This window comes from Polypterus senegalus, chromosome 4 (assembly GCF_016835505.1).
Source record: "Polypterus senegalus isolate Bchr_013 chromosome 4, ASM1683550v1, whole genome shotgun sequence".
Classification (NCBI taxonomy): Eukaryota; Metazoa; Chordata; class Cladistia; order Polypteriformes; family Polypteridae; genus Polypterus; species Polypterus senegalus.
Genome location: NC_053157.1, coordinates 219,224,083 through 219,247,238, shown reverse-complemented (window position 1 = coordinate 219,247,238; position 23,156 = coordinate 219,224,083). Strand labels below are relative to the sequence as shown.

Genomic DNA, 23,156 nt, shown 5'->3' with positions numbered 1-23,156 from the left:
TGGGTGCCATGCAAGTAAAGCCTTTATTTCTACAATTTTCCACTTAAATTGCTTGCTATTTTCATTCCTATGATAATCTGAATGTTTTTCCCTTTCTCTTGTGTGTTTTTTACCAAGTACATGGCTAAAACATTGGACTAAGACTAGAAAGTTTCTTGATCAACTGCAAGCTCTGACTCACTATGAGAACCTTGTCTAAGTTGTCTGTGTGTCAAATGGAAACATATATGGAGACTGCAGAAATAATTCAATAACTGCAAAGCATCTTAGGAAGGCATTTGCCACTGAAGGTTGTTAAATAAAATAAAGTTTGTTTGTATTTACCCTTATTGCACAATATACCATCAGGTCAGTTGATAATCCCTAGTTCCTCCATTACTATTGTAATTTTGGCTTTGATAACACTGAAACTGTTCAGCAGAATATATGTTAAAATGCTAACCACACATTCAAATGCCTCTCTTAGTGTCTTCTGGTTTCTTCCCCTTTAGAATTTGCATACAGGCCCCTCCATTCCTGACCGCTCTGGTGCTCAAGATTTAAAGAGCAGAGATGATGTGAAGCTGTCATTTCAGCCCCTCCTTGACTTTGACACTGACTGACAATGGCTCTCTGGTTCCTGTTTGTGGCAAAACTTGTGTTCCTGCTGTCACAAGGTAAAAACTGACAATAAATCAACAATCTGTTTTCAGTATTTCTCTATTTATTCTGTACAGCATGAGTGTTCCTAAAGAAATAGAAAGTTGAATGTTTTTTGTCTCTCCTTTCTAGAATCCAGTAGTCAAATTATAATGACGCAGTCCCCTGCAAGTGTATCTCCTCAATCTGGACAAACAGTCAAGATGCACTGTAAAGCCAGCAGCTCCATTACCTCTGGGAGTACTACCTATCTGGCCTGGTACCAGCAGAGATCAGGAGAAGCTCCTAAACTTCTGATTTACTTCGCAAGCTCTCGGGTGTCTGGTATCTCAAGTCGCTTCAGTGGCAGTGGCTCTGGCCTCGATTATACTCTGACCATTAGTGACGTGCAGCCAGAAGATACAGGATATTACTACTGTCAAGAGGGCTATAGCTCTAACACAGTGATTTAGAGCCATACAAAAACCTAATCACCTCATTGGCAAAGCAGCAGACCCTGCAGGTGCTGAAAGGGAAGTCACTGAGCTGAACAATTTACAGTATCCACAGACACAGTGTAAAACAGTAAAACATATCCAAACCAGTACACAAATATAAGACTACACACAATATTACCAGTGTTCACTTTAGACCCCTTGATAACCTTTACATTCTCCCTGTAGAAATATCACCCATATGCTAGGGTTTCTGTTTTAACTGGCAAGACTAAATGGAATATGTAACAAGAGTGGACACCCTAGTTGAACTTCTCCATTTCCAGATTAAACAAAGGAGGCCAAAACTTAAAAATTGTGTGTTTATGAAATACAAGCCACAAAAAGGGAGAACTGGAGAAAAGAGGACTATTTGTGAGCCTACAGATACAAGACTTAGGCCCTGTCTATCCAGTCAAATGACTTGCCTACTTGCTCACCTACCACATACTGTACTACCAAGTAGTCTCTTTCTCACACTTCACATACCTCGGCTTGTTCCTCTCCCAGTGAGCCTCCCTCTTAGATTCTCATAATTCCAGAATCAATGTGCCCTCTGACATCACACAACTTTAAACAGTTGTGATGGACAGCCGGGTCCCATGCCCAGCCGGGACGCCCCTACTGCATCTGTTCCGGGGGAGCAACCATGGGCAGCTCAATACCTCTCCCAGGACGCTTGGTGGCAGCCTCCCTGGCCGACGGTAATCCCCCAACTGGTTGCATGGCTCCATGGGAGATGGAGTCTTCCACAGCCTGGTTGGGAGCTCGGATGGCCGCTAGGGGGAGCTCCATGTAATCAACAGCCCGGCTGGACAAGTTTGCATCCACACCTGGAAAATCAGGACCAGGTGGTCAAGCACCACTCGGGTGGGCTAGCCAGAGCCAGAGTCAGGATGAGGGAGGACTAAGCTGGAGGAAGAGTGGTGGTAAAGGAGAAAGAGTGTTTTGGTGGTGTAATTGTGCTTTTGTGACTGTGTTGGGCTGTGTGGCACGGGGAAGACGTGTCCCACGGCTGAAGAATTAAATAAAAGTGTATCATTTTGTACGTGCTTCTGCGTCAGTCTGTGCCGGGTTGGGCGCTTATATAGCGCTTTATTACACAGTTCTCAGTCATTTCCAGCCACACCAAAGAACCACCTTCATGTTCAGGACAGGCTATTTTGTTAGGGTGATACCAGGCTCAAAATTCTCCTCCAGGCTTCTTGAGTCTGCAATAAGACTTGAAGGACCAGTTGTCCAATGTAGCAACTCAGTTGCCCACATTTCACTGTTAAGTACCACATGCCGCCCTAATGTTTAGACTGCTGAAGTTTGGTCTAAAGATAGCCCTCATACGACATGCACAACTCAGTCATGGGTTTCCCCAGTTAGTTACCCTGTGCTGTCACCTTTTAGTGAGAACATCAAAACATACATTTGACAAATATGAGGATTCCAAACAGCAGGGCTTCTGTCACCATTAAGGCGAATAAAGGGATTCACCAAGGGTGCAAATCATAAACAGTCAGATGGCGCAATAAGAAGCTTGGCCCTAGGGAACAAAATAACAAAGCACCGGCACTGCCAATCAGGCCATCAGGGTAATTTGTTTAGCTAAGCTATCCCACTGTCTCATCCAGATTACTTCTTAAAGGTTGTCAAGGTTTCTGGTTCAACTGCATGTCTCACTAGTTTGTTCCAGACTCTCTCATGGCATAAAAGATGAAAATATTGTGCAAACATAAACCCCTAAATCCTTTTTAGTGGTGTCTTCCTTTAGAACAATGTCTCTCATCTTGGTTTTATAATTGACGTTCCTTCTGCCCATGTGTATCACTTTGCCCTTTTCTAAGTTAAACTGCAGAGAAGGTCTGATGGTATTTCAAAAGTGTCACCTATCCCATTTTTGGACCAGTCTGAAAGAACTCTCACGTAAGGAACTAATGATCTCAGCTCACCCAGAACTGACTTCCAGAAAAGAATGAAATAGCAAATCCATATCTGAGGCTCAAAGGAGTTAAGTGAGAATTTAATTAAGACCTAAAAAGTAAAGAAAAAGTTTGGATTTAGTTTGGAGGTGATTGGCCTTTCATTGTTCACTTTTGTAAAGTGCAGCTGTTTAAAAATGGTATGCAAGGGCCTATGGACTATATTTTGTTCTATTAAATAAGTCTGGTATTTATATTCCTGTCTTCGTCTTTGGGTAACATTATACTAAAATAAAAATGGCAAAAAAATGAACCCTGTAGTTTAGTTGTGTTGCTACAAAGCCATACCACCTGTGCTTCATAACAGATCATCCACATTCAGACCTGGTCAATACATGGATGGGAGACCATCTAGGAGATGTTGGTGAAGCCAGCAGGAGACGTTTACCCTGTGGTCGGTGTGGATCCCAAAGCCCCAGTGCAGTGATGTGGACAATATGCTATGAAAATGGCACCATCCTTCAGATGAGATGTAAAACCGAAGTCCAGACTGTGTGATCATTAAAGATCTATGGGCATTATTCGTAAAGAGTAGGGTGTATCCCAATGTCATGGCTAAATTGCCCCCCATGGCCTGGTCATTCTAGACCCTTAATCATCCCCCTGTCTCTAAATGGCTATATCTCTCACCCCTTAATGGCCTCTTAATGGTCTTATCTCTTAACCCTAATGTGTGGTGAGTGTAATGGGTGCCATTGCATCATCAGGTGGGTGCTGCACATAGGATATGGTTGAACTGGCACCCAACTCTCAATGTAAAGCACTTTGAGTAGAGAGAAGAGAGCTATATAAATGTAAAAGAATTAAAAAGAAAAAAATGAAAAGCTAGCAATGCTCACCATGTAGAGACAGTAAACAAGGCTAGCTGCAACCTGTGAACAGTTAAAGAAAGAAAGACTCTAAAACACAACATCACCAGAGTCCCTACCAAAGGCTCACTCTGTGACTCTGGGCAAGTAACTTAACCTACAATTGTAGTTCAATGGTTTTAATTGTGAATAAAAGTAAGCATCTGTCTTATAGATTTGTACTTCTAGAGCACCATGAATAAGTGTTCACCATGTAAAGCACTTTATAAAATCAGTCTTCCATGTTTGCTTGTTCTAGTCACTTCACTCACCGATCTACAAGCAGCTGTTCAGAATGTTCATGAGGTGTCCATTTTAGATCAATGCTTTGTCACTGCCTCACATACAAATATTAGAATGTTCGATTTTCAAATCTTTTCACCGCTTTTTAGATGGTGGTTTTCCCAAATCAACTAAACTATCTAATACCTAATGACAGCATGGCAGCACAGCAGCTATTGTTGGGAAGCATTGGACTGCAATCTGAATTGGCCTCAAGGACCAGCAATTAGATTGATTATTGTCTCTAGATTATCCAGATGTACCACACTCAACCAAGGACTTGCATCTCATGTAGGATGGATTCCTCTAAATTGCTTAACCTCGGTGTAAAATTTTCAGGTGTTTGTCCTGAATAATGTTTGAGGACCTACAACTAAAACTCATAATTATCATTTTGTCTCTGCACAAGTGAGTTTCAAACTTTGTTTGAGATTGGATTCTATTTTGTTCCATTTGCTCTGTTTTTTTGTGGTCAAAGACATGTTGTTATCCTTGCCGGTGATGTGGACGTGGTCTGTGATATCATCACATTGCCATTATGAATGGTGCTGCAGTGCTGCAGACATTGTTTATATGTTTATGGTTTCGAAAAAAAAAACACGTAGCTATTTAGTTCTGTGGGTTTTATTAAGGAAACATTTGTTAGTAATGGTTATGTCTTTTTATTCTTGCTCATATTATGTTGACAGTTCGTATTTTAGGTTTTATTATTAGGTGCACTTGTCTGTTTATGGTGTGAATTTTGACATGTTTTCTCTGTTGCCTTCAAAACCTTGGTATTTCCTGGTCCGTCTGCTGTTTGTCATTTTAAGGATAAGCCTTTTTGTAACCAAATCTGCAAAACAAACCAGTAATAGACATTTTTATATTTACATGTATTACTTGTACACTCAGTGAGCAGATTTTTAGGATTATAGGCAGGACCTCCTTTTGCTCTCAAAACAAATCTTCATATAGGCTGTTTTGACATTCTGCTCCACGTTGATGTGATTGCATCGTGCAATTTCTGCAGATTTATCAGCTGCACATTCAGGCTGTGAACCTCTCATTCTGCCACATCCCAATGGTGTTCTATTGGATTCAGAAGTGGGAACTAGGAAGACCACTGAAGAGCAATGAACCCGTTGTTATGTTCATGAAACTAGTTTGAAATGACTTTTGTTTTTTACCATGTTGCCTTAACATGCTGGAAGTAGCCATTAGAAGATGAGTGAATTGTGGCTATGAAGGGATGCACTTGGTCAGCAACAATAATCAAACAGGCTGTGGCATTCAAGAGATGATTGATTGGTGTTTATGTGCCAAAGTACACCAAGAAAACATTCCCCACACCATTACACTACCACTAGCAGCCTGGACTGTTGACACAAGGTAGATTGGGTGCATGGATTTATGATGTTGGGGACAAATTCTGAACCAACCATCTCTGTGCCTCTATATAAATTGAGATTCATCAGTCCAGGCTACATTTTTCCAATCTTAAACTGTTCACTTTTGGTGAAATTACATCCACTGCAGCCTCAGATTTTTTAATTCTTTTTGAGAGAACCCAGCACACTACCCTGTGGAGTGCCAGTTTTGAGGATCAGTGTTTAGGAGGTAATGCTGCCAACCTATACATGCTAAAGTCAGCCAATTACAAAATCCAAAATACTGTTGCAGAGGAAGGCACTAAGTCTCAAGTCCAGTTATGGTACGACAGTGGTAAATGCTAAACTGTACTCAATAAATCGACCTTGGCCAGTGGTGGCTGATTGTATGAATTTTAAGGGACATTTACTGGGTAAACAAACAATGGGAATTATGGATTGAGGTTGGCACATGACTAATTGTATTTCCTTTTGGGAGATTCATTCCATCTCATAAGTGCACCTCTTGAAAGGACTGAATAGCCACCACCAGAGTCAGGACAAATGTGAAATGACAATGGAAGATATGTGTCTGCAGTTTCGTAGTGAGGTTTGGAGATTTTATTCTTGTAGATTTATAGGCAAATTAGACTCCAGCCATTGGTGACCCTAAATTGGATTGACAAGGTTTGAGTAAGTTATGTTATGGTATGCCTGGGATAGAGAAACTCTTCACCACTGTAAATAATAAGAGTACCTGTTGTGTATTATTTGTGTATTTTCATATCAATTTGGTGCCTATCTTGTGCCCGTTGCTTGTAATTTCACTTTAATTCCTCATAACCTTCACTAGTTGTTTGACACAACTGTTGGTTGGAATTTGAGAGCCTCCTCATAGTCTCCATGCAACTGTTGTTACGGTTCTGTCTTTATCCAGAAAGGATTTCATAAGCTTTATGACCTAAGTCTCGGAAAGTCTTTCTCCCGTGGGGTGACGGGGATCTTTTCATGAATAAGATCAACCACAGTTGCGTAGGGTGCAACAGGAGCTTCTACCTTCAACTAAAGTCACTTCATTACACATATACTGTGTCAGTATGCCCATGCCGATCAAACAGAGAAAGCTCTGCAGTTTACTTATGACTTTACACTATAGGAAGGTAAGCAAATAAATCAAGACAAATAACATTTGATCTGGCTTTTAAATAAGTAACATATACATGGTTTTCATATCTTCTAGGCAAACAGCCTCTGTGCAAACAGCCCCTCTGCTCACACCCCCTCCGTCGGGCACAGAGAATATCAGAGAGAGTGAGAGAGAACGAGAAAAGCAAACAATCAAGCACCGCTCGGGAAGAACATCATATATCATTGAGGAGTTTTATTTAATACGTAATACATGCTCTGATTGGGTAGCTTCTAAGCCATCCGCCAATAGCGTCCCTTGTATGAAATTAACTGGGCAAACAAACTGAGGAAGCATGTACTTTAAATTAAAAGACCTATTGTCTGCAGAAATCCGCGAACCAGCGGAATATCCGTGATATATATATAGATACGCTTACATTTAAAATCCGCAATGGAGTGAAGCCGCGAAAGTCGAAGTGCGATATAGCAAGGGATCAGTGTATATATATATATATTGTGGAGCCGACCCGGACACAGACAGGCGGACATGTTTTTTTCAAACCACCACACGTTTTTTATTTACAATAATGTGTCACTCAGACACTAAATAAAGTCAGTGCACAAACCCCAACACAGTCCTGACCACTCAATGCCTTTCTTCGGGCTGCCTCCACTCTCCTCTCTTGCTTTGTCCTTCTTCCACCCGACTCCAGCCTCGAATGAATGGAGACGGCCCCTTTTATCCTGTCCCCGGATGAGCACCAGGTGTTCCCGGCATTCCTCCCTTGGCCACCAGCGTGGCGAAGTGCCGGCTGTCCTCCCGGCAGTTCTCCGGGTGCCGTCCTAAGTCTTCCCCCCAGCACTTCCTGGTGTGGCGGAAGTGCTGGGGTAACAGGTTCCGTATCCCTCCTGGAGAATCCAGCGACGGGACCGCCTTCAGTCCGTTGATCCCCACTGACTTGAAGGTTTCCCTCTGCCCCTGCAGAGGGCGGCCAGCTTTCTGACAGGTGCACCCAGCACCACGTCCCTTCCTGTCGGAGGAATCGGCATATAGCCTCTCACTCCCCCTTCCACTCTGGGACACCATGACTGTTTGAGACTCCTTATTAAGAAGAAAGAGCCTCTTTCCCGTCTGCGTCCCTATAAAGCGACGCGAGACCGCGGCCGACTCAGGGCGGAGGGCGCTAGGACCCGGGGCACTCAGCAGCCCGTGTCCAGGCAGCGTCCTCACGGAATCCCCCCTCGCACAGCTCGTTGCGCCGCAGCTATTGTCGGAGGGCTGCTTACTCGAAGCTGATCTTTAGCATCACAGCCATGTTCAGCAGACCCTCCTGCATGCTGTATGGAGTCGGCTGTACTAACCCTCTCCGCCGTACCCCTTCCGGCTGGAGATTCCAGCGTCGCGCCGTCCCGTAGCCGATCGAAACGCCTTCAGCACCGAGAGCGCCTTCCTCTCCAGTACCAGCACTTCAGCCCAGATGGCACGTAGCATCTGCAATAAAGACTGCTCTGCGGGCCGAAGGCAAGCCTCCAGCTTCGTCAGAGCAGCCGGCAAAGATAGGCATTCAGCCGGCGCGGAGCCTACCTGTTCGTCAGTCTCCGATGCCGACAACTTCCTGTGGGCCTCCTTCTCTGGCCCAATTGGGACTCCCCCCTGCCCGTGATGGACATTCCTTGGGCCCGCCTCTCTACGGTCATTGGCGGGCACGCAAGACACACCGTCCAATCGCGTGCATACCAGGGGGAGGGACTTCTGGTCCGCGGCCATCTTGCGTCCCTTTCTGCGGCGGTGACGTGCTTGCCAGCAACCGTGTTGTTGCCAGCGCCTCTCGAGCTGCAGCGTCTCCTCCTCCGCAGCCCTCGCGGCTGCCGCCATGCTGTCGAAGCCCCGCAGACCGCCATGCCCGCCACTGACGCCGATCCGGGAGGTTCCTGCCTGTAAAAAGGAAAACACGCCTGGCCCCCACAGGCCGGCTGCCACCAGGCAGGGAACTCACCTCCCCAGACTCGTCAAACCGAGGACACCTCCTCGGCGTGGCCTTTCTTGATGCCATGCCGTCCCCTGCGCCTCCAGCAACGGCGCGGTCCTCGGAGCCCGCTGCACTCCTGGTAGGCACGCCGCCTGCCCACATCAGGGGTATATGGCCTTCCTGCGGACCCCTGGCGGTCCGTGGGGTTCCTTTACCCCGCGGGGCTGTGTGCACGCAGCACCCGCGGTGCGTGGGTGGGGTCCCCTGCTGCGCCGGGCCGTCCACAACACATTTGTTACTTACAGGTCCCCGCCTTGTAACAGGCGGAGCATCCTGCCGACTACGCCAGATGTGGAGCCAACCCGGACACAGACAGGCGGACATGTTTTTTTCAAACCACCACACATTTTTTATTTACAATTATTTACAATAATGTGTCACTCAGACACTAAATAAAGTCAGTGCACAAACCCCAACACAGTCCTGGCCACTCAATGCCTTTCTTCGGGACGCCTCCACTCTCATCTCTTGCTTTGTCCTTCTTCCACCCGACTCCAGCCTCGACTGAATGGAGACGGCCCCTTTTATCCTGTCCCCGGATGAGCACCAGGTGTTCCCAGCATTCCTCCCTTGGCCACGCCCCAGCGTGGCGGAAGTGCCGGCTGTCCTCCCGGCAGCTCTCCGGGTGCTGTCCTAAGTCTTCCCCAGCACTTCCTGGTGTGGCGGAAGTGCTGGGGTAACAGGTCCCCAAGGCATTGGGGCGCCTCCTGGCGGTGACCACGGGCCCCTACAGGGTGGAGCTTCCATGCCCTGTACCTGTGGCCCCCAGAGCAACCAGGAAGGCAGCCCCACGTGGTTCCAGATGGGCGCACGCCCCCTTCCGGTCTTCCAAGGCATCCCGGCCGGGTCATCATCCCTGGTATCCACGACTATATATATATCTATATCTATATCTATATATATATATATATATATATATATATCAACGTTGTGCTAATTACAAAGATTAAAAGGCACAATGGCAAAGCAAAAACTGCAGCTCAACAATGTGCAAGTGAAACATCTCGGGAAATAGAGGGCAAGACTTGAAGTTTTCACTAAAACATTGCCTATCTGGAGGTCTTTTCTTGAGACAAAGATTATTAGGACTCATCTGCCAGCAATACGGCTAAGATATGGTATCACCAGTGCCTTCTTACGAAAGCCAGTGAGGCAGCAAGCACAGGTGGGTCTATATTCTCTGCACTGGGTAATTCTTAAGAGTTAGCTAATGCCTCTCTAAGTTCATGAATAAAGTAAAAGGGAGTCTTCAGGTTGTTATTTGTCCCGAAGACACACACAGCTAGCAACTTTTTAATGAATTAGTGAAAACACATCTTGGGTACTTTGTGCAGTTCTGGTCACCATGCTACACAAAAGAAATGTGAGCACTTGGAGTAATGGAGAAGGGAGCAAGCAAGTGCATCCCAGGACTTAAGGACATGTTATACAGTGATAGACTCAGAGAATTAAACCTTCGAGCAGAGGAGACTGCGTGGGGACCTTATCTAAGTCTGAACAATCTTCAAAGGCATTGATAAAGTAGATCTAGCAACATTTTGTCACCTTAATGGAGAATCGGGGACAACAGTGAATTCAAGTACATTAGTGGAAATTAAGGGGAAGTGCATTTAAAACTGATATGCACTAATTAGGGCATGGGGAATGTTTATAATGGAACTTTTGGTCATAACAAAATCTACACATATTTATAGAAAATATTCAACAATATGTTGTTGGTTCCTGCACAGTGCCTTCAACACTAACCCAAATGAATATGAAAAAGGTGAAATATCAGTCTGTCAAATATATCAGTTTTACTCAATAGAATATAACTAATAATCCTGTAGTCCTTACCAGGTCCTAAAATTAATTAACTTTAAACATCAGGTGACAAAAAACAGTTTGGAGTTTTTCTTTATCTGCTATAGTTTTTGTATCTTACAAAGGTCAGGGACGTGGAGTCTGAATGGACCCTGTAGTTCCGGGAGCAGCTTCAAGCACCGTGAGGAAAATTTTATTTGGTGGTGGACACCAATGATGAGAAAACACTCAAGTTAAAGAAAGAGCTTGACAATAGCTGCAGCACTGACTAAGCTGAACACCTGTGTGAGCCAAGTTTGGTAAGGCCATGTAGAAAAAGTTTTAGATGACTTTGTAGAGGTCCTTGAAACCCATTCAACTGGTCAGAAAAGATACGTGGGATAGGATAAAGTGGGCACTGCCCTTTCTGCTTGATTTTAGCAGATTTAACAGGGGAGCAGAAATCAAGCTTCACCTTCTCCAAACAACATTTCACAATAAAAAATTAAACTGCAGCTCTTGCCATATCAGTATCAGCCTGTACTTCATCAGATAATAAAGATGTAAATCAAAGAGGAATTAACATATCTGATGTCAGACTCCTTGAGACATGGAGGCAGCAGATAGGCACCGAAGTTTAAAAATAAGAGCTTCGACTCACAAGATGGGTTAACAATAAAGTTTCAAAATAACAAGCCTATAATCAGAAATAACATCTGTAACTGGAAGGGACATTAATCCAATCCCAATCCAATTGCAGTGGACACAGAAAATATCTAAACTGAGAAAAGTATGGCACAACAAGAACAAAGGAACATGACACAAAGAGAAAGATTGAACTCCAACGCAAGAAGAATCCTCCACTTGAACCCAGAGCAACAACAGTAACAACTTCACCCAACTTTGAATACCATCCATAAAGACTTGTATCATAAAACAGTTTATCTGTGCCAAGATAAAGTAGAACTATAAAGAGCAGTAAAAATATTTGTTATTAGAACATTAGAACGATCCAGACAAGAACACGCCATTGAGCTCAACTACGCTCGCCAGTCCTATCCACTTGATTCTTCTAAAAAACATCAAGTCTTATTTTGAAAGTCCCTGAAAGTCCTACTGTTGACCACACTATGTGGTAGCTTATTACAAGTGTCTCTCTGTGTGAAAAAGTCTTATTTTGTCTGTGAAATTTAGCCTTAACAAGTTAACAACTGTGATTCCACATTCATTTTAAAGTAACAATCTCAATCCACTGAATTAATTTCCGTGATACTTTTAAATAATTCAATCACCTCTTACTTTTTTAATTTAAACTGAAGAGGCTCAGCTCTTTTAATGTTTCTTCATAATTCATCCCCTGTAGCAGCCTAGTCGCTCTTCTCTGGACCTTTTCTAGCACTGCTATGTCCTTTTTGTAGCCTTGAGACCAAAACTGCACCCAGTACTCCAGAAGAAGCCTCACCAGTGCATTATAAAGCTTTAATGCTTATGTGTCTCTCTGTCTGTCTCGTCTGTCTTGTACCTATACCCGCCTGGAGTCTGAAGACCACACGTCACCACGGACCTCTTATCAGACCTCATCATTTAATTTGAAGAGACAAGAGTGGAATGGACCAGGCATAATAAACCTTGTAAATGGGGTCTTAAAACATTAAATAAAAAGAAAAGGAATTAGAAATGAATATAGTAATAAATCAGTATATATACAACAACAAAAGAAGCACATGTAAAGATACCATGCTAGTCTGATAATGATTTGCGTAAATACAGGCAATATAATTTGTTTTCAGAGCTCCAATGCCCTGAACAACACAGAGTGACATGTTTTTCAAAATGGGAGCAAATTATACTCAGAAAAAAAGAATGAAGTTTAACATGATGGTGCTTTAGGGGTTCATTTGTATGTCTGAGCCTTTATAGTGTCTAAGGCACTTACAAGCAGTAATGATCATTATAAATTTAAAAGGAAATATGTCACAATGATATATAACTAATTTATAACCCACTGGAAAAAGCTTGGATGTACAGTACAATACAACAAACTGTCAATATGCCAAACACATTCACACATCACTGTACATTTACATTCTCAGAAGCAGAGAGAAGACAAAGAAATATTTCCCCATTTTAAAATAAAAACTAAGCAGTTCTATGTCACTTATCTAAACTTTGTCTTTTCTTTACCACATCATTGACTGTTTGAGAGTGTAACTGACATATGTATAAAGTACGTAAATAGTAAAGGCTGTCATGATAATAATCAAACCAGGTGGCAGTATCTTATAAAATATACAGTAATTCTGATGAGTTTAATATAAATGTCATAGAAAACAACCTAAACTAAAATCAGCTGAAATTTGAATACTAATACTGGAAGAATATTAATGCTTGTAATACAATATATGCAATACTGCATAAAATTATAAATTGTGTCTTAATGAAGACTTACAGTGCCCTATGGACAAACAGAGAGAACTAGGCATTTCTAGAATTTAGAATATGAAACAATAATAAGGATGGCACAAAAGGCCAGCATCAGAAAATCTCAGACAACTCATATGTCTATATTGCACAAGAAGCATTAACAGTCATTTTGGAAAGTATTTAAAGTTAACATAACATAATGGGGAAGACCATTATGATGAAACCTGCAGCACTGAATCTTCTAAGATCTGTAAACATATGTAAATATTATACTGAATTACTTTATCAAACTTACATTAATTACTTTAAAATACTTAGATGGGACTGGGTGTTAGAGAATTATTTTCTCCAACATCCTCTCCTCTCTGGCTGCCTGATCACAGCAAATGTTTCCAGATCCAAAATGAACTTTTACTAATTTAACTGCAAAAAACTAGCAAATGATATGATTTCAATTGTACCTTTTTAACTATTTGTAAATCACATTGAGCTACACTTTTCTATAAAAATGTGCTACATAAATAAATGTTGTTTGAAGAATGTTGTCTGCTAATGGGAATAAAAGAAACAAAAACAAACCAACTGTTGAATACAAGTGATGGAGAAGGAGAAGCCACAATCAATAGAGTAGCGATGCTTGATTGCTTATCTCCTCAGAAGCAGCACAGGTCATTTGCATAGACACGCCTCTTTGTGCCTTAACCGCCACCTGACTGCTTTATCAGGATTTAAAACTTCCTGACTGAGACACACAGACAAGGATCTAAAGTAACAATGTCACCTCTTTTGATGCTCCTCTGCACCATTGTCTTCTTCACTCATGGTATGAGTATGTGTATATATATATATATATATATATATATATATATATATATATATATATATATATATATATATATATATATATATATATATATATATATATATATATATATATATATATATATATGTATACATTTATTTCTTTACACAATATTCCTTACATTTCTAAAAGTAAATACATTTTCTTATGCATTTTACAGTATTATTTATTGATTATAGAAAATATGGTTTAAAGACATGAAAGTAATAACTGTAAGATTTTTTTTATTTTTATTTCACAGAATGTAGTGGGGAGATTTCTGTGACCCAGACACCAGCAGCAAAATCAGTCAGGCCAGGAGAAGATGTTACTATTAATTGTAGAACAAGTAAATCAGTATATAGTTACAGTACAGATTGGTTGCACTGGTTCCACCAGGGACACAATGAGAGTCCTAAACTCCTTATTTACAAAGCAAGCAATCTTCAATCTGGGATACCGAATCGTTTCAGCGGTAGTGGATCAAGGACTGACTTCACTCTGACCATCAGTGGAGTTCAACCTGAAGACGCAGGACATTATTACTGTCAGCAGGGAGCAGAGTTCCCTCACACAGTGATAGAGAGCTGTACAAAAACCTGTCCTGCTCAGTGGCACAGCTGCAAACTGTCTTACTGCAGATTCAAAGAAACAAGTTACTGAGCTGATACAGAAAACAAATCAACAGCATTAAAGAATGTAGCAATACTATAACAACAGCTTTTTGAAAAATGTTTACAACAAAGAGTCCCATTGCAAAACGTACACAATGGGAAGCAATATTACTGCTTCTGATCTTAAATTAATTCATCCCAAAGTAACTGAGAATGGGCTGTTAGCATACCTAGGCTTGTGAACTTTGTGTGCCAGTAGGCTTGTGTGCTATAATGATCTTCATGGCTATGATGCCTCTGCCCCAGGAGGATTATCCATGGCAAAATAGTTTAACTTGAGGTGCTAAACAAACAAAACAAATGTCAATGACCCTCATGTCTGTTCCGGTTAAATTTAAAACAACCTCAGCCAAAATAGGGATGTGGGGACTCACTCTGATAACAAGGCCTGAAGTGGTGTTCACTGTTGAGCAGCTGGTACATAAGTGACCCACATTGTACGGTCCATCTAAGCCTAAAACACCTGCATGAGCACAACATATCAGCTTATCGCCAATAAGGTAAAGAGAGAGGGTTGGGTGCAATAACATTTATTACATATCCTGGAATATTAGAACTTTGGCAATGAAAACTGAGTCATGATACATGGAATATAACATTCGCTCTAAAACTAAAAATGTTTGATAAAGCATTGACTTTCTCTCTCCTAATCCAGAGCTGCCTCAAGATACAGACATTGGGTGTGTGTTAGGATACTCATAAGCTGCATGCTATACAAGTGATGTGAGGATCATATCAAACTAAGACTGAATTAGTAAGGGGTATACTTTTGTCATTGTTTGCATGTATACATCAAAGAACTATTCAGAGAAGTCAATCTTTTTTGTGACATTGGATTCTGTGTCTTCTAACTACTGAGAGACTTTATCATTTATATGGAAAGTCATGGAAATGCCTGGCAGACTGTCCAAAATGAATACCATTTTTAAACATAAAGATTTTCATTTTTATATGGTAACAGAAGGTGTGGATATTTACAAGAGATGAGAGATGACACTTCAAAGAACTTCTAATCCTGGTCAATAGGCTATCAACAATGGATGGCAGTCCCAGAAGCATTGGTTAGGGTCTGGTCCATCTGTGTGGTAGAAGGTGCTGAGTTGATTAAAAAGATCTGTGGTGACAAAATAGTGAAAACTTAATGAGACCAGAAATTCTGTAAATACTGAATATAGTGGGGCTATTGTGAATAACACACATGTGTAATGTTTCACAGAAAGTGAGGACGTTGCCTTAAGGGTAATAGACTGGGGTGGTTTGGGCCATCTCTAGGGGTGTGTGGGGCTTTAGGTGAGACCAGCATAAAACCTGGGAGAGGACAGCTGTGACAATAGCAAGTAGATGTTGTTGTGAGCAAAATAATTGGTAAGGCTCACATTGGAATGGACAGACAGCAGTCTGTGGCGGTGTGGAGGAGAGCTTTGCTTGGAGTTAGACAGATGAGACTGACGTAAGACTTGAATGGGTGGAGTACACAGTGCTCTGAATAAAATGACAGATGAGAAAGGTGTAAGAGCAGGTGACTGGGGGGAAAGGGGTGGAGGGGTTCTGAACAAATCCAAATCGTATTATATAATATCATCTACTGTTGATTTCTGCTCTTTACTTGTAATTTTTCAATTGCACTATTATATTGTATTGAGGATTACTTGTGTTCTGTGTATTGTATTGTATTTCCCCTCCTTTTTTTGACCCTCACTGTACGGCTCACCTACCTGGAAAGGGGTCTCTCTCTCAATTGACTTTCCCGAGGTTTCTTCCAATTTTTTCTCAACAAAGGTTTTCATTTTCATGTCTTCTTAGAGAGTCAAGGCAGGGGGACTGTCAAAAGGCAGGGCCTGTTGAAGCCCATTGCATCACTTTTTGTGTGATTTTGGGCTATGCAAAAATAAATTGTATTGTAAGGTTGTTAGTGGTGTGAAAAATAACAGTTTTGTGTATGCTTTATTAAAATATTTAATTTTGATTTGTATGTGTGTTTGAAAAGGGATTACAGATCTCTAAGGCTCCAAGGTGGTGGTCTCCATTTTTTTGTATAAAATTGTATGATTTAATTAATGAGATATCACACTCTTCAGACTAACAGGAAACGGTTATTCCAGAATTTTGGAAAGAAGACTCCTTTTAATAGATAAGCCTGAGAAGTCCAAGAAGAATATTCTGCTCTTGCTGTAGAAAATGTGAGCAATTGGTTGGTGTTTTCCAGACTAAAAATTTCACCTTCTTCACAGGTTTTCCTCCTATATGGCAGAGACATGCAGATTAGGTTGACTGGTTAGTCAAATTTGGCCTCCCTATTGTATGCCTCCCATTTAGAGACCTTTCCATGGCTTGTCTCTGCCTTTCCACATCTGATTTAACAACTTCAAATAATGAGTGAATGGTGGAAAAACTAATCAGAAAAGAGTCTTGTTGAGGAAAGCAATGACATTATATGGCACAACTGTACTATTGGGGAATTCTGGGAGCATGCTGGCATGTAATGGTGCCTGTTTCTAAAGCTCCTTTTTGTGATTCCTTTTTTTGTTTTGAAGTAATACAGTGTCTACCCATTGACTGTGAATTGGTTTGCACCCTCGTAGGAGGACTGGCAATGTCGCTGTCGCTGTTCTACCTGATCTTTCTCATTGGTGTTACTACAGCTGATCTCTGTCTGCATAATAACTTTTTGGAGAAAGTCTCCTCCTCTCCTTGCCCTGGTTATCTATTAAAGAGATGATATACACTCAGCTAAAGGATTATTAGGAACACCTGTTCAATTTCTCATTAATGCAATTATCTAATCAACCAATCACATGCCAGTTGCTTCAATGCATTTAGGGGTGTGGTCCTGGTCAAGACAATCTCCTGAACTCCAAACTGAATGTCAGAATGGGAAAGAAAGGTGATTTAAGCAATTTTGAGCGTGACATGGTTGTTGGTGCCAGACGGGCCGGTCTGAGTATTTCACAGTCGGCTCAGTTACTGAGATTTTCATGCACAACCATTTCTAGGGTTTACAAAGAATGGTGTGAAAAGGGAAAAACATCTAGTATGCGGCAGTCCTGTGGGCGAAAATGCCTTGTTGATGCTAGATGTCAGAGGAGAATGGGCCGACTTTGACTGAAATAACCACTCGTTACAACCGAGTTATGCAGTGAAGCATTTGTGAAGCCACAACACGCACAACCTTGAGGCGGATGGGCTACAACAGCAGAAGACCCCACCAGGTACCGCTCATCTCCACTAAAAATAGGAAAAAGAGGCTACAATTTGCACAAGCTCACCAAAATTGGACAGTTGAAGACTGGAAAAATGTTGCCTGGTCTGATGAGTCTCGATTTCTGTTGAGACATTCAAATGGTAGAGTCAGAATTTGGCGTAAACAGAATGAGAACATGGATCGATCATGCCTTGTTACCACTGTGCAGGCTGGTGGTGGTGGTGTAATGGTGTGGGGGATGTTTTCTTGGCACACTTTAGGCCCCTTAGTGCCAATTGGGCATCGTTTAAATGCCACAGGCTACCTGAGCATTGTTTCTGACCATGTCCATCCCTTCATGACCACCATGTACCCATCCTCTAATGGCTACTTCCAGCAGGATAATGCACCATGTCACAAAGCTCGAATCATTTCAAATTGGTTTCTTGAACATGACAATGAGTTCACTGCACTAAAATGGCCCCCACAGTCACCAGATCTCAACCCAATAGAGCATCTTTGGGATGTGGTGGAACGGGAGCTTCGTGCCCTGGATGTGCATCCCACAAATCTCCATCAACTGCAAGATGCTATCCTATCAATATGGGCCAACATTCCTAAAGAATGCTTTCAGCACCTTGTTGAATCAATGCCACGTGGAATTAAGGCAGTTCTGAAGGCGAAAGGGGGTCAAACACCGTATTAGGATGGTGTTCCTAATAATGCTTTAGGTGAGTGTATTTTAATAACCTACTTTTTATTTACAGATGTATTGCTGGTATCTTCAAGACTTAATTACTATTTTTTCTGAATGGGGTGCCAGTCTCAAAACCACAGCCGATCAATTTAGAGTCTTTTTGGAGTGAAAGTACCTGGAAATAAAACAACATGGACACAGAGAGATTCTGATTCCCACATTAAACAGGACATTATAGTACAAGCTCACTCTATTTGTCCACCTTTGACATCACTAAATTTTTCAAGTTTATTTTTAATCACAACTTTTCTATTTTTGTATTTCATTAATTTTATTAAAATCAACATTCCATACGAGCAAGTTAAGTTTAACAACACCAAATCAACCTCCACTCATGAGACAGAGAGCTGAGCCAGCATAGTAAAACTTTAAATTAGTAAAAATAAGGAAATAGATAAGTTAATAAATGAATACAAATAAATAGAATAAGAAAGAGAATCTGCTTCCTCAATTAAAATGCTTATTCTAAAATGTTATTGATTAGATCCTGCCAGGTCAAACTTAACAAAACTAAATTCAATTCTACTCCCACCCATAAGAAAGAGAGGAAGGCCAACAGCCAGAGTAAACCTTTTGAGAGTAGTAAAGAGGGAAAGGAGTCCTTCTCCCCGAATATAAATGCTTATTCTAAAATGTTATCAATTAGATCCTGCCAGGTTTAAAAAAACATTTTAAATAGGTCTTCTAAGTGAGAATTTGATTTTTCCAGTTTCAAACAGTATAAAACATCAGTTACCTACTGACTTAACAGAGGTAAGTGAGGATTCTTCCAATTGAGCAAGTCTGCATGCCTGTTATAATGTAAAGATAATCACAGTTTGTTTGTCCTTCTCCATTTTAAGCCCATCTGCCTTAACACAGCTGTTAGTGGATTAGGAGGGATTGTGACACCAAGGCTGTCTGAAAGGCATTTAAAAATTTTGGTCCAGAATGATGTTCATTTGGTGCAGGCCCAAAACACGTGGCCCAGTGAAGCTGGAGCTCTATTTCAGCATCTACAGGTTGGATCTTGCCCTGGAAACAATAGCATTGTACTTACAAGATTTAATCATAGGCAAGAAATTGTTATCTACAGAGAAATAATCAATTCTTAAGTGATGCATTGGTGAGTAGAACAAATATGCTCTTGAGTTTGGGTTTAGAAATCTCCAGGGATCCGATTAGTTGTGGTCAGTTACAAACTGTGTAATTGTTTTTGCAGTGTTAGATGTCCTTGCCTCTTGACAGGAGACCCATCTTGGTCTGGATTCAAAACACAATTAAAGTCCCCAGCCATTATCATTTTGTGAGTGTTCACATTGTGAATGGATTCAAATATGTTTTGGATGAAGTCCCTATCATCCACATTGGGTGCATAATTACTTTTCAAAATCACAATTATTAATGACAATCACGTATCTCCCTTCAGGATCAGATACTACATCTGATATTACAAATGAGACTGTTCTATGTATAAGAATTCCCACACCTCTAGATTTCTTTGTAAAGCTAGAATGGAATATTTGGCCAGTACAGTTTTTTTGCAGCTGAAACTGATCCTTGCTTAATAAGTGGGTCTTCTGTAAAAATAATATTTTATTGTTAAGAACTGTTAGGTGAGAGAATACTTTCTTTCTCTTTAATTCGTGATTGAGACCTTTAACATTCCATCTCATAAAGTTAACTGTTCGGTCAAGGAGACATTGCTTCTGAACTTTTGTTGTCATTTTGTAGTCTTAACTTAAGATAAGACAACTTTGAGCTTAATCTCCAATTTTCCCAGGAGTTATCACCATAAAGCCTATTGTTATGTTGGCACTTATAATTATGATGATTTAAAGGATAGATTAGAGATAGCTTGCTCTCTTTCTCTCCCTGCCTAGTTCCCCCGCCCTCCCATTTTTGCCTCCCCACGTAAGGCTGGACCCCACTTCACAAAGTCCCAGTCCTCTGACATAACTAAAGACCGAGCACATCCAAAACAAAACAAGCCCCCAAGCTTATATATGAACAGATGTGTACACACACTTTGAGTCTCTTTTTGTGCATACATCTTTATTTCCTGCCATGTGCAGATGGGTAAGCAGCAAATGTAATTAAGACACAAATCCCATCCATCTATTTTGTGATCAGCTTATCAAGCTCATGGTTTCAACCTGGAAAGAATCGATATGTCAATTAGTACAGAACTGGTTCACAGTACAACAGTAGCTGCTCCAATGTACTCCATTATAGTGTCACTGTATATTTTGAATCAGCATTGTAGGCAAAGCAGAAGCCAAGTCTGGAAGGAAGGCAGTGCCAGTCCCAGCAGCAATGGGGACAAAGTGCCATCTAATCTAGAATTGGTTTAGAACAAGATAAGAACAAGTAAAGTGGCAGTAAACACAAAAGTGCATTTGTGAAAAATCACATCCTACAACTCATAAAACATGGCATGGAAGGATGATACAGTCGCTGTCTTATTCTGTTTAATGGGTGCAGCTCCCTGGGTTCAAGTACTTTGTCTTGAGGATTGTATTCTGTCAAGTAGAACAAATTTTGTGCATGTGCATGTTACTTGAACGGTGACACTAAATTGGTTCCCAGGAGAGATTGTAGTCGAGTGGCTCACAGTCTTGTTCACTGTTGCTTCCTGCTTTGATCCTGAGAGAGGATTCAGCTATAAACAATTTATTGTGTTGAAGATTTAATTTTCATTTGATTATTTTCCCAGTTTCCCCACTTCCCATCAATTCACACTCACTCTATCTATCTATCTATCTATCTATCTATCTATCTATCTATCTATCTATCTATCTATCTATCTATCTATCTATCTATCTATCTATCTATCTATCCCCATCGATGGGTAAAACATTGGTAAGCTACCACCATTGGGTTCCTCCACAGATGTTCCATGGAGTTTAAGTCTGAGCTTTGGCTGGGACACTCAATGACAGACAAAGACTTGTCCCAAAGCTACTTCAGTATTGTCTTGACTGTATGCTTTACGTCATTGTGCTGAAATAGCTGCTTCAGTCTGAGGATCAGTGCACTCTGGAGCAGGTTTTCCTCGAGAACCACTCCATATTTGATGCATTCATCTTTCAGTCAATTCTAAACAGTCTCCCTGTGCTTGCTGCTGAAAAGCACTGTGGAATGGAAGTTAAAATCTATTGCTAGCTTCTGTATGAAAATCTGCATGTTCTCTGTAGGCCTTGGTATCATTATAACAGATAAAAATAAGTGTGCTTATTAGGGTAGAGCTGCTGGTGTGGAATGCAGTTTTTGACTCTTCCCACCTGTTTCAGCAGTGGCTATGACAGGTTTTCTGATAAGCTTCATTCCAAATATAAGACTAGAATTTATGTTTTCCGTTGTAATCAACAAATGTTTCTAAAGGATGCTCTGTGGCCTTGGAGTGAAACTGATTTATTTTTTTCTAACCATTCTCTTTGAAGATTTTGTTATAAATGCAGCTGAACCCCCTTGTCGGGGGCCTTCCTTACATTTTCTCTCTGTAAGGAAAAGCCACTCTGCTCACCAAGAAGTCAGAAATAAAAGATTCTGCTTATTAGAATTGGTGTCTGCCTGCTATTTGTTTGAACCTTCGTCCACAGTTTTCTGGTGCCCGAACGTGGGGCGGAGAAGAAAAGGTGACTTCTCGAGCGGGATCGTCCTGAGGACCGGTAAAAGGACCGACTCCGGCCGGGTCGGAAGGACCAGCTCCGCCAAAAGTTAGGACTGGCCTGCCTCGGGCGTATCCTGCGTGAGAAGTCCCTGGCCTCCTCTGACCGAATACGAAGGTCGAACCAACTGGGATTTCCCTAGCAGGTCACGAATTTCTTGGTGAGTAGACCGAGGGAGTCCGATTGAGTGAATGAAGTAGCTCAGGGATTTGACTGGTTTACGGAAAGTTAAGGAAAATAAATACTGTATCACTAACGTCGTGTATGGTAACTGGAAAATAGGGAATAATACTTGGGTCCCTCGGGGGACAGTGTAAGGTACTACAAGTACGTTAGTAAGTTACTCCCTGGGAGCGGGATAGAAAGGGGTGAGTGGCACACTCCTATTAAATAGGGGAATGAGAGTAAGAAAAGCATAGTATATGAATTGAGTGTCTGGGAATAACACTGAGTGGGTGGACGAGTTTTCTGTTCGTAACATCTGGTCATAATCCTGCTTCTACGGGTTGCTCTGTGGTGGAGACATGCACTAGCAGTTTGGCACATAGGAGGCGTCTGACGAAGGAATTGGTGGTAAGCACATCTTGTATTCCGGACTCCACGCTGAATATTGTTGTACGATTCTGCTAAACAACGGACACGAAACCACTTGAGTACTAATCCGGGAGTGGGACAGGACTGGGAGCAGAAAGCCGCGGGGGCTGAATTGTTCTACTGTGGTCCAGTGCCATTCATTATGGGAAAGCAAAATAGTAAACCGGTCAAAGAGACTCCTTGGGAAATCAAAAGTCTCTGTTAGAAGGATTATTTTGGAAAGTGTCTCGGACACGAGCTTTCACTCGGGTCCGAAAGGGGGTTCACCTAGGAAATTAATAGAAAAGAAAACCAGATTAGACTTTAAGAAAGCATGTAAAAAATGGAATAAACAGAGTGGTGGCAGATGGCCGATAGATGGGACTGGGGACATATCAGAAATACAAGGAATAAGGAAAATATTATGTAGAAATGCGCAAGGATGTTGTATGTAGAAATGTACGAGGATGTTGTAACAAAGGTCCGTATCGAATAGACATGTTTGATAGATGGGAATTGGTGATAAAGGATAGGACCTTGCAAGCGGCAGAAGCG

At 41.5% G+C, this 23,156-nt stretch overlaps 1 gene segment (V, D, J or C); it reads left to right on the top strand.

Moving 5' to 3' along the window:
- Positions 1–366: 366 nt before the first annotated feature.
- On the top strand, positions 367–1,735 carry LOC120528013. The segment is given in 2 exon segments: positions 367–656; positions 772–1,735. Coding segments are annotated over 2 exon segments (372 nt in total).
- The last annotated feature ends 21,421 nt before the right edge of the window (positions 1,736–23,156 follow it).